Source organism: Eleginops maclovinus, chromosome 2 (genome assembly GCF_036324505.1).
Source record: "Eleginops maclovinus isolate JMC-PN-2008 ecotype Puerto Natales chromosome 2, JC_Emac_rtc_rv5, whole genome shotgun sequence".
Classification (NCBI taxonomy): Eukaryota; Metazoa; Chordata; class Actinopteri; order Perciformes; family Eleginopidae; genus Eleginops; species Eleginops maclovinus.
In genome coordinates, this window is record NC_086350.1 from 1,572,810 (window position 1) to 1,584,883 (window position 12,074).

At 43.5% G+C, this 12,074-nt stretch overlaps 1 protein-coding gene across 1 annotated transcript; it reads left to right on the forward strand.

The window, feature by feature from the left end:
* Positions 1-351: 351 nt before the first annotated feature.
* On the forward strand, positions 352-8,002 carry LOC134883529 (fibulin-7-like). Its single transcript, XM_063911931.1, has 7 exons — positions 352-479; positions 2,202-2,355; positions 2,672-2,842; positions 3,134-3,409; positions 3,866-4,003; positions 4,112-4,247; positions 6,938-8,002. The coding sequence occupies exons 1-7, from the start codon at positions 396-398 to the stop codon at positions 7,296-7,298; spliced, it is 1,320 nt and encodes a 439-aa protein (XP_063768001.1). The 5' UTR covers positions 352-395; the 3' UTR covers positions 7,299-8,002.
* Positions 8,003-12,074: the final 4,072 nt, after the last annotated feature.

Here is a 12,074-nt window from a genome sequence, read left to right on the forward strand (position 1 = left end):
TCATTAAGCAGCCACCGCACATTATCCTGCAGCACACACACAGGTTTAGGATTTCAAAATAAAAGCAGAACACGCTTTGTTGTGAAGATTAAAAAGACTCTGACTTCTAATTTGAGAGTCTATTTCTGGGGCCGCTGATTGATCAAAACAATAAAATGAAAGTGTGTTCCAGATGTGGGCACCTCCTCCTCCTCCTCCTCCTCCTCCTCCTCCTCCTCCTCCTCCTCCTCCTCCTCCTCCCAAATAACTGAGAGGAGGAAGGGGGAAGGAGAAATTTGGCAAGTGCCCTTGAAAATAAAAGGAAAGCAGCGCAGAGGATCCAGAGTTAGAGCCGCAGAGCAGCCGCTGAGGTGTGTGGACAAAAGTCTCAAAGAATTTCACTTTTCCGGAAGAGCATGGAGGTTTTGTTGAGGATGAAGAGCGCCGCCGTCCTCCTGCTGATGTTTGGACTTCATCACGTCCACTTCTCTGATGCTCAGGTGAGGACAGGTGTCTCTAACAGTGTCAGTGTACTAGCTGTCAGGGAGAGTGAATGAGCACGAGTGTCAAATATAAGGTGTTTAAGTGTTAATGCCAAATTGTAAATGTAGTCCCCAAAAGAAAGACATTACATCATTTTATACAACAGTAAAGTAGAAAAAAACAGGATTTGCACAAAATGTCAATTTAAGAGAGGTCAGAGGTCGGTTTACTCTTAAAATAGTAGATAAATGCAGGTTAAAGCTGTGATTAGAAGTTGAAAATGAATATTTATTGTCTAGAACTGCACTTTTTAAAACCTTTTTTGCTTTTTAAAAATCCAAAATTTGCTTAAATTAGTGTATTTTTATGGAAATGTCAGTGTGTTTAAAGCCTTAGGAAGAGGGAATTATTCTAAGATGAATAACCCTTATAAGTGTGTTACATTCATACTTTCAACTTCAAGTTAGGGCTTTTCATTGTTTAAATGTCTGATATTTCACCTCAAATCTTTCACTTTATTGATAATAATAGTGATAAATTAAATACATTCACAAAGTCCTGGTCGCAGCGCTGCTTCAATAGCAGCCAAATAGTTTATAATGTACCAAAATAAGGACACACCTGAAGGACTTCTGGTGGAGGTTGTGTGTATGGAATCCCCAAAGGGACAGAAAGCTCCAGTTGCCCTTTACCCAAATTCTTTCCTATGTATTGTTTCATTTATTCCTTTATCTTCATTGCAGATATTTTATACTAAAGAAAAGATGGAAGAACTGTCAAAAGCATTTTAGAAACAAAAAGGCACTGAAATAATAATGAATGATACTTGTATTGTTATTTATTCTTCTGTATCTTTAAACCTTGAAAAAAGAGTGTATTATTATGTGTAGTGTGTAGTTCCCAATGAGACAACTAATCCATTTCTAAACATTATGAACAGATGTTTGTCACATTTAATTGTTAATAAATGGGTCGTTAATATTATTTAAATTGATGTTTGAATGTTTACAGTCATTTCTGTGTAAATATCCTTTACAAATAATAGTTTTTAAGTGTATTTATTGTTCAAAAGTGTAAAAGATGTGTACAATAATTGAAAGCATTACTTATGATTAGTTAATAACATCAATAATAACTCAAATTGCAAACATTTATTATCGAGTTACAACATTATTAAAGTTAGTCATTCTGAACCAAAGTTAACCCTCCTCTGTGTGACAGGGACTGTGTGTGTGTGTGTGTGTGTGTGTGTGTGTGTGTGTGTGTGTGTGTGTGTGTGTGTGTGTGTGTGTGTGTGTGTGTGTGTGTGTGTGTGTGTGTGTGTGTGTGTCAGCCGTCAGTCAGAGGTCAGCCGCGGGCTCCGGGCCAGTCCTCTCGCAGGTGTCAGTGAATCCTCACCTCTATGTATAGACTTCACACCTGGAGCGGCAGCAGACTGTCTGCAGAGCGTCCCTGAACACAGCAGACAGCGGGGGCCGGGGGGGGGCGCTGTCTTCACGCTGAAACAAAGAGATATGGGTTGAATTCATGACTGTGTGGGAGAGAAACTCCCTCTGGAGGGAACATAGGGATTTTAGCATTTGCAGACCATTTACATGCACTAAAACCTATAGGACACAAAGGCAGAACAGGGCCTCTCTAATGCGTTTTGTCGGGGGTCCTTTTTGGTTATTTTCTTCTTCCTCCAGCAGAATCCATGTGTAACCTCTCTTCGTCTCCCCCCTCCTCTCCCCCTTCAGGAGTGCCCCTCCACCCACGACCTGCTGACCTCCCTGCGGCAGGTGGAGAAGATGCTGGCGGTCCACGAGGCTTCGTACCAGCAGGGTCTTCGCTCGCTCCGGAGAAAAATGAGCGCTCTGCACAACAGCACCATGGCCATCTTCAAGACCGGCGGTGAGGAGGCACAGAAATATCTGACTCTATCCGTCTGTGTTTCAGTATTAGGAGTCCCACCATTTTAGGGAGATTGAGTTTTTTTATGAAATGTTTATGAAGTTCTTTAACATTTTTAAGAACGTTTCAATCATTTCTATAAATCGTTCATGAATTTTTAAAACCTCTTTTTTAAGTCTTCATGCATTTTTTCAGAAATGTTCTCATGAACTATATTCTATTCATATTTTCATACTTTAAATATTTGTCATAATATAAATACGTTCAGAAGGTAAATATCTCTCTCTCTCTCTCTCTCCCTCTTTCTGTGCTCCAGCATCCTGCACCAAACCGGACCCCCCCGCTAACGGCCGCAGACTGGGCCGTGTGTTTGCCATCGGACACGAGGTCCACTTCCTGTGCACACCCGGCTACGAGCTGATTGGCCCGCGAACACGAGTGTGTCTGGAGTCTCTGAGGTGGAGCGGACAGCAGCCCATGTGCAGACGTAAGACCATTAAACACTGGGACGTTTCCTGAAGGGTTACAGAGAGTCTGACCCTGAAGGCAACATCTCTCTGCTTCATTGGCTTTTCTGGTTCCCTCCACAAAAAGCCAATGGGATTTCTCCATTGGCTTTTTGATAATTGGTGAAAAAAAATGTCCAGCAGGAGAATCTCCAGATATTAACACCACTCTATGACTTCTGAAGTAAAAAGCTAAGCTAAAGGCGGCTAACGTTGGTCGTGATGACGCTCAGTCGTCTCGTTCAGACTCATAGTTTCTTGTTTGTTTCCAGGTTTAAACGCCAGTGGAAACTCCCTGGCCTCCTTCTCTCCTGCTGCTCCTTCCTCCTTCCCTGTCTCTGCCGCTCTGTCCTCCTCTTCGTCTTCCTCTTACTCCCCCTCTTCCTCCTTAGTATCTTTGCCTTCGCCGGCCTCCTCCTCCTCCTCACCCATGTCCTCCCCCCCGTCCTCCGTCCGTCCCTCTCACTGCACTCACTTCCTGGGCTCCACCCGCTGCACCTGTGACGTGGGCTTCACCATATCAGGCCGAGACAACAACATCTGCACAGGTGAGCGACACATCCAACGCCAGTGACGTCACTAGGGAACACTCAGGCTCCTATTGGCTAGCGCTCTAACACATTGTACGTGACGGGAAAAGGGGCGGGACATCTCTAAGAGGTTGACCAATCACAACAGAGCTTTTCCAGCTTTTCTGGATGTATTGTAGGGCAGGTATGTATGGTATTTGTAGATGTATTTTAGTTAATGTATTTGCACATTTATTTAGAGGAAGTATTTGTGTATATATTTGTAGCATTGCTAGATGTATTTCTGGTATTTTAGAGGAGGAATTGTATTGTATTTGTACTTCTGTCAGTCAGTTAGTGTGTTTGTCAGCTGCTGTAAATCACCTCTACAAACACAGGGCATCTGTTCCTTGTGTTACAATGCCAGTGCTTTTGTTTTACATCCATATGGAACAATCTCCCGTACCTCCTGGACTTCTCCTCCCTGTCTTTCAGACATCGACGAGTGCCTCCTGTTCCCTCTGGCTCAGCCCGGCCGGCTGTGTGTCCATCAGTGTGTGAACACACCCGGCAGTTTCCACTGCTTCTGCCCCGCCGGGTACGACCTGTCCAGAGACGCTCGCAGCTGCACAGGTCAGAGGTCGAAGGTCATTTTTAGACAGTGGTGTTACTACTTTTCCCTAAGTAATGGATCTGAGTATTTTTTGGACTTATTTGTAACCTCAACCCCTCTCTCTTCAGACGTGGACGAGTGTGAGAACCGGATGCACAACTGCTCAGCAGACCAGGTGTGTGTGAACACGTACGGAGGTTTCCAGTGTGTGACGGTGGAGTGTCCTCAAATGAAAAACGCCACGTACATCAAGACGTCTTCGATGTAAGAACCACACCTTCTCATTTCCATCCTTCAGCCGACTGGCCTTCCTTTGTTTCATCACTATGAATCTCCTCATATGGTTAGGTGTTACGATACAGGGGAACATCTTAAATCAAGCAGTCCTGATTGTGGAGTTTCAATATGAACTTAGCTGAGGGTCCACACTCTTCTAGACTCTTAAAGGTGGGAATAAATGCCTTAAACATGTAAAAACAAACACTAGACAAAAATTCAAAAGTTAACAAAAAAAAAAATGGACAAAAAAAGAAATTTGACCAAAAAAGTTGAACCGTATTCTCTTGGCTCCTCCTACGGTCACGGTAAGTATGAATTATAGGTTTTCCATAATCCTGTTGACAAACAGACATATAAACCAAGCTTGACTGAAAACATATCCTCCTTGCTAGTCTCTTCCCCGCTCACCCGATGTGGTGGCAGTCCGATAAATAAAAGGCCAACTCATTCTAAAAGTCATGCGATGGCAATGAATCGAGCAGAGCGTTTACAAGAACACAACGCTAGTTGTTTTTTAAATATAAATACTTAATGAGCATTGTTGGAGGGAGCCGTGATCTATGTCTCTGTAATTTCTGAGCATCACAAAGAACTGTAGACAGCAGTTATTTGAATTAGCAGAGTAAACTGCCTTGCGTTAAGAAGGGGTGAAAACACGTCTCAGCAACAAACTGCAAACAAAGCTCGCAGAGAAGGAGTGCAGACCGCAGACCTCCTCACCACACAAGACAAAGACTGGGCGACGGAGAGAGGCTTAAAAAACAATGATCTCCACCTCCATGTGGGCCACTTCCTCTCTCCACCCGACAGTTAGCATCCCGTCCTCTGACAGAAACATGGCCGGGAGTCACGACTGAGGTTTGGCTTCAGACGCTGAGGCTTGGCGGCTCCAGTCAGCCGATCAGCTGATGGCGGACCAAACAGAAACGTGTCTGCTCCTGGAGGTTTGATTTACTCCTGCAGTGGAATCTTAATTGCATGTTTTGGTGATGCAGGGAGGCAGCGATGTGTGCAGGGTTAGCGTTAGCTTTAAGGTCATGTTAGTGTTTATTCTTCCAGAGAGGATCTGTGGCTGTGGTGGAAAACAAACAGTGAAAAACAGTGACTTACTCCATAGAACATACTTTAAAGAGTCCTCTCCTGCTGATGTTCAGGAGTATATCAGTATGTAGTGTCTCTACTTTAAAGAGTCCTCTCCTGCTGATGTTCAGGTGTATATCAGTATGTAGAGTCTCTACTTTAAAGAGTCCTCTCCAGCTGATGTTCAGGTGTGTATCAGTATGTAGAGTCTCTACTTTAAAGAGTCCTCTCCTGCTGATGTTCAGGTGTATATCAGTATGTAGTGTCTCTACTTTAAAGAGTCCTCTCCTGCTGATGTTCAGGTGTGTATCAGTATGTAGAGTCTCTACTTTAAAGAGTCCTCTCCAGCTGATGTTCAGGTGTATATCGGTATGTAGTGTCTCTACTTTAAAGAGTCCTCTCCTGCTGATGTTCAGGTGTGTATCAGTATGTAGAGTCTCTACTTTAAAGAGTCCTCTCCTGCTGATGTTCAGGTGTATATCAGTATGTAGTGTCTCTACTTTAAAGAGTCCTCTCCAGCTGATGTTCAGGTGTATATCAGTATGTAGAGTCTCTACTTTAAAGAGTCCTCTCCAGCTGATGTTCAGGTGTATATCAGTATGTAGCGTCTCTACTTTAAAGAGTCCTCTCTCCTGCTGATGTTCAGGTGTATATCAGTATGTAGAGTCTCTACTTTAAAGAGTCCTCTCCAGCTGATGTTCAGGTGTATATCAGTATGTAGCGTCTCTACTTTAAAGAGTCCTCTCCAGCTGATGTTCAGGTGTATATCAGTATGTAGCGTCTCTACTTTAAAGAGTCCTCTCCTGCTGATGTTCAGGTGTATATCAGTATGTAGAGTCTCTACTTTAAAGAGTCCTCTCCTGCTGATGTTCAGGTGTAGATCAGTATGTAGTGTCTCTACTTTAAAGAGTCCTCTCCTGCTGATGTTCAGGTGTATGTCAGTATGTAGTGTCCCTACTTTAAAGAGTCCTCTCCTGCTGATGTTCAGGTGTATATCAGTATGTAGTGTCTCTACTTTAAAGAGTCCTCTCCTGCTGATGTTCAGGTGTGTATCAGTATGTAGAGTCTCTACTTTAAAGAGTCCTCTCCTGCTGATGTTCAGGTGTATATCAGTATGTAGTGTCTCTACTTTAAAGAGTCCTCTCCTGCTGATGTTCAGGTGTATATCAGTATGTAGAGTCTCTACTTTAAAGAGTCCTCTCCTGCTGATGTTCAGGTGTGTATCAGTATGTAGCGTCTCTACTTTAAAGAGTCCTCTCCTGCTGATGTTCAGGTGTATATCAGTATGTAGTGTCTCTACTTTAAAGAGTCCTCTCCTGCTGATGTTCAGGTGTATATCAGTATGTAGTGTCTCTACTTTAAAGAGTCCTCTCCTGCTGATGTTCAGGTGTATATCAGTATGTAGCGTCTCTACTTTAAAGAGTCCTCTCCTGCTGATGTTCAGGTGTATATCAGTATGTAGTGTCTCTACTTTAAAGAGTCCTCTCCTGCTGATGTTCAGGTGTATATCAGTATGTAGTGTCTCTACTTTAAAGAGTCCTCTCCTGCTGATGTTTAGGGGATCCTACGATAACTTCTCCTCTGTGTTTCCTCAGGCGCTGTGAGAGGAACCCCTGCATGTTCGGAGACAAGTCGTGCTCTCAGGCTCCCAACTCCATCTCCTTCCACTTCCTGTCTGTGGTGTCCAACATGTCCGCCCCCCGCGTCCTCTTCCGGGTATCGGCGGCTCGAGTCCTGGGCGACACGCTGCGCTTTGGGCTGGCGGGCGACCGCGGGCGGGGTCATTTCAGCGTTCAGCGCTCGGGCCGGCAGACGGGGACCCTCCTGCTGGTGACGCCCATACAGGGTCCCGCCGCGTTGGAGGCCGAAGTGGAGATGAGCGAGCTGGAGAGGAACAACCTGCTGGGCCGGTACCTCACCAAGGTCACCCTGTTCGTCTCTCCGTACACGTTTTAGTGGGAGCATCCATTAATGTGGGGGTGGGGGGTTTATGGTTCATCAGGGTTGGTGCCAGAAGAAGGTTCTGTTATGAATGTGAGAGCAGGAAGCAGAACTTGACGGGGACGGGGGGCAGGGTGTCGAACCACTGAGTGTCTTTGGCCTCTTCGAAGGTTATTTACTGCTTTTGTAAAACTATGATTCTGTATATAATATAAGGATAAATAAAAACATTTATAAAAAAGGAGCTTCAGTCCGTTCGATGATTTCAAAAATCCAGAATTAAAAATACATACATTAATTTATCGGAAAAAAACAGAAATTATGTGAAAATAATGGAATTTATTAAAAATGCTAATGAAAAATGTATGAAATCTCAAACATAAGATGATCTCATAGAACAGGATGCATTGCTGTAGAATAACTGAGTCAACAGTAAGAGTTAAAACACCTGAAATAAATACAGAAACACCAAAAGTAACATACACATTTCTTTTACTGCACATCCATACTTTGAGTTTGAGCGCTTTAGGTCAATTTCAGAAAGAAGGGTTGAAGTCTCAGAGCTGAGCCTTCTCAAAGAGAATCAGATCAACGTGTTGTTAATCTGTGTCCTGGTTTGTTTAAGATGTCTTATCTCTGTGAGTAAAAGTAATAATAATGTCTAAGAGTCTCCCACAGGACTACATACGTGTTAAAAATTGAACATTTTTGCAGATTTTCTCCCCGTGTACTCTGTGTTTTGTCATTACATTGCAGAAATGACTCAGTTTAACACGTAATAAACATGTTGACCCGACCGTGTGTGATGTTTGGAGCTGTGAATCAGCAGCAGGATCTCTCCGGATGTCTGGAGACACGTTGAGATGCACACTTCAGTTCTTCTGGACGGCGGCTGCGAGGTCAGACGTGTTCTGGTGCGTCGGACTAAAGAATTCAACACGTATCCGTCAGCCTCCACACACCAGACAGAACACACGCTTCAAAAACACACACGCAGACATGTGTGTGTGCAGTACGTCTGCACACACACATTCTCACACACACGTACAAGAGAGGAAACACTCGGAATGTATGTCCACATGAAGACAGACACACAGTGACGTCAGATCGCTTCACTTAACATATTCACCTGTGTGTGTGAGGAGTTATGAACACACACACAGACACACACACACACACACACACACACACACACACACACACACACACACACACACACACACACACACACACACACACACACACACACACACACACACACACACACACAGGGAAATATCAAAGTTGAACTCGGGCCAAGTTTGATTTGCAAGATGATTATCATCGCACTCCTAAATATGTGGAAACCACCGGCTGCAGGAAGGAAGGACCACATTTAAGTCACAATTGTGTGTGCGTGTGTGTGTGTGTGTGTGTGTGAGAAACCCACAACTGCATTATGGGTAATGTAGGCAGCTGGTTCTGACAGGGGAGGAGAATGTGATGATTACACAACAGTGTTCCTCCACGTCTTAAATATATATTTTAATGATAAGAAACTGAATTGAGTTCAACAAATATCATGGCTGGTCAAGAGGGTTAAACAATAACTGAGCAATAATAATTATTCAAAATACCAATTTCACTCAGTGTTTTGCCGTTTCAGTGGTCAAGAACAAAGAAATGGCAAAAAATGACTAAATTCTCAAAGCTTACTTGAAATACAAACAAGCTACTGCAAACTAGTTAAACTACTCTCTTTTCGGGGACTTCCCTCCACTGGAGTGTGTTTTATAGGTTTTAGTGCATGTAAATGGTCTGCAGAGCCTAAAATCCCAAAGTTCTGGAATATAGTGACATCACAATGTTACGCGCTCCTATTGGATAGCGCTCCAACACATTGTACGTGATAATGTAGGCTAAGGGGCGGGACATCTCTAAGCTGTTGACCAACCACAACGGAGCCGGCCAGCTGACCAATCAGAGCAGACTGAAGCTCTACGGTGAAATCAACAGAGCGGACAACAGGATAGAAACCTTGCAGACTTTATTATTATTAACAAACTGTCCGATTTTCATCTGTACACAACAACAAAAACAAAGTAAATAATAAAAGAAAAGAAAGTGGGGGAGAAAAATAAATCTGATGATCGGGAGCTCCATGGATTCAGACACAGAACAGTTTGCAAAAGATCTTCATCACAAAATTAAGAGGAACAGCGAGGAGCCGACAGGGGATCGCACTCGCCGTCCTGAATCTGTGGGCAACACACAAACACACACACACACACACCATCATCCATCACACACACATGCCCGGGCGCTGCAGGGGGTTCTGGGATGTTCTGTACAGCAGGGATCCCTCGATGGGACGGCGATTAGGCACGCTTTGATTAAAAAATAACGTCAGATTGCGAATGAAAATGAAACAAGCGAAGGCAGATCAACGAATCAGGACGTCTCATTTACAAGCACAGGGTGGGGGGGGGGCGCACTCACCACAGCAAGCTTCAACAGATAAGTAATGAAAGTGTTTACAGTATGTCGTCACTCAGTATCGTACACATGCTCGAGAAGGCAGAGGAGAGACCCCGCGAGTGGCTTCTTTTTTTACTAAATTCTGTTTCCGACTTCACACCCGAGACCAAAAAGCTCGACAACAACGAGACCATACGGAAGCCCTGAGAGGCCAGTTTTAGAAGTGTGATCATGTTTGATGTTCCCGTGTTTAAGAGTGGAGAACATGAGGGGAACTAAGCGTGTAAAACAGGTGGAAAAAAAGACGTTTCTTAGTGACTTCTTTGGTCAACTGCAAAAAACGTGCATTTTTCTTTACAAATAAAGGTACATGGAAGTTGTGTACCATGATGTCAGTAAGACAGAACTGTACTTCTAGACCAAACAATCAATCAGTCAAGAAATGAATTGGGGAAAGACCGGGAGAAAATAAATCTAAAGACAAACATAAGAAATCTAATAGTTTTTTCGCGAATGGAAAAAAGAAACTCTTGAAAACCTTATTTCCCCCAAAGTTTCACACATTGTTTTTCTTTCTTTGAGGAACTTAGCAAAGATTATCCTAAAAAGGAAAACTGATAATCAAAAATTGGCCTCTCAGGGCCTCCGTACCCCAACGCACGATTCACCCCGGAAACCTCAAACGCCTATACTCCGGGGTCAACCTGCAGACTAAAGTCCACTCTGTGTTCAAACAGAAATCAAACGAAGATGACCGTGAGAGGCAGCCGAAATCTCAAAGACCGTTAAGATTAAATGATTCTGGAACGTTATCCGGTTTGTGTTTCCCGGTCTTTGTTTTGTGCGTGCTTCTTTCCTCTGCTCACATCCAAAATCGTGGCACTGATGGGACGGAGCAGAAAGAAACGACAAAGACTTTCTGATGTGAGACTAACACGTAGAAATTTGGTTTCTCTCAGGTTCCCTTTCACACCTGCAGTTTGGTTCATTTAGGGGAAAAACGTTGACCTCTAATACGTCTCATGTTCAGGCCAAGCGGTGAAAAGTACGACTGTGATTTAAGTCTTCAAAGGTAGCATTACTTACATTTTCGGAACACTTTCTGTTCATGTCCACGTCACTGATCAGCGGTAATGGTGCATGAACGCACCAGTGGTCATCCCCACAGTATCATCACATTAAAGATATCGATTCAAAAAATACAGCTCAGTTCTGTCAAGAGAAGCGAAGCCCCTCTTTTCCTGTGGGACCTTATTATCGGAATAAATGTAAAGTATAACACAGTGAGAAAAGACCAGGTAAGAAAGACTTCACAGACAAAAAGACTTCTTTCGATACCGAGATCAAGTCAACCAGGTTCTTGTTTTTTTATGTTAGCATCGCAAGGGCTACCTCGAACAAAAGCCAGTGGGGTTTCATGACTTCACGTCTCCACCGCTAAGCTAAAGCAAGCTAATGATGACGTCATGATGACGTTTAGTCGTCTCATTTAGACACTTGTTAGCAACCGCCATTTCCAAATTCCCCAGTGGGGTATTTGCTGACGTATTTTAAGTCGTAGAACAAAGTCTCTTTAGCTTGTGTTAACCACAGACCCTATTTCAGGCTAACAACCAAAAACAGGAAGTGCTAAAATGCTGAGTCATTTCAGTGTTAAGGATAACATCTTCCATGTTATACCACAAAGAAAACATAACTGCCTTATTTCAGACCAAAACCACAATCAAAAAAACCCTCAACTTCAACACCAGTGGACAGGAAGTAGTAAAATGCTGACTCATATCAGGGTCTAGGACTCATTCCTGCACCTCTCTCGTACATATTTTTTCCAAAATAAGGTCCTTTAAGGTAAGGGAGCGGGATATCGCCTCTCTTCTCTGATCTGGAACAAAGCTAAAGATTCAAAGACGCCATTTTTACCAGCGGCCGTCTTTAAGAAATCTAACTCACGTTTAACCACCAGAGAGGCGTTCACTGCCACACGGTAAAAATCAGTCATCTCCTGGAGGCAGGCTGATGCCCTAACCTTCACCGCCTAGCCTTCATCCTCCCACCTCATCCTCTCGCTTGTTGGAGAAAAAAAGGCAACCAGAGAACATTCAAATCATATATAACAAAAAACATTAGTAACAAATAAATAAGGCTATGACAAAACAATATATATATATTTATAGATATGTAAAAAAAAAAATGTGCAATGATTCCAGTATCATCGTTACACACAAATGTTCACATCTCTATAATAATCTAGAATCTTTCATTTCTTATTTTTCTGCTGCTGCTGCTACACCCCCCCCCCCCCCCCCCCTCCGCCCTCCTGCCCCCCCCCCCCCA

What these genes read in the sequence shown, in the direction of transcription:
- LOC134883529 (XM_063911931.1), top strand. Translation starts at nt 396, where the DNA reads ATGGAGGTTTTGTTGAGGATGAAGAGCGCCGCCGTCCTCCTGCTGATG. An exon ending in ACAGCAGCCCATGTGCAGAC is followed by an intron (nt 2,843 to 3,133) that starts GTAAGACCATTA and finishes GTTTGTTTCCAG; the next exon opens with GTTTAAACGCCAGTGGAAAC. An exon ending in AGACGCTCGCAGCTGCACAG is followed by an intron (nt 4,004 to 4,111) that starts GTCAGAGGTCGA and finishes CTCTCTCTTCAG; the next exon opens with ACGTGGACGAGTGTGAGAAC.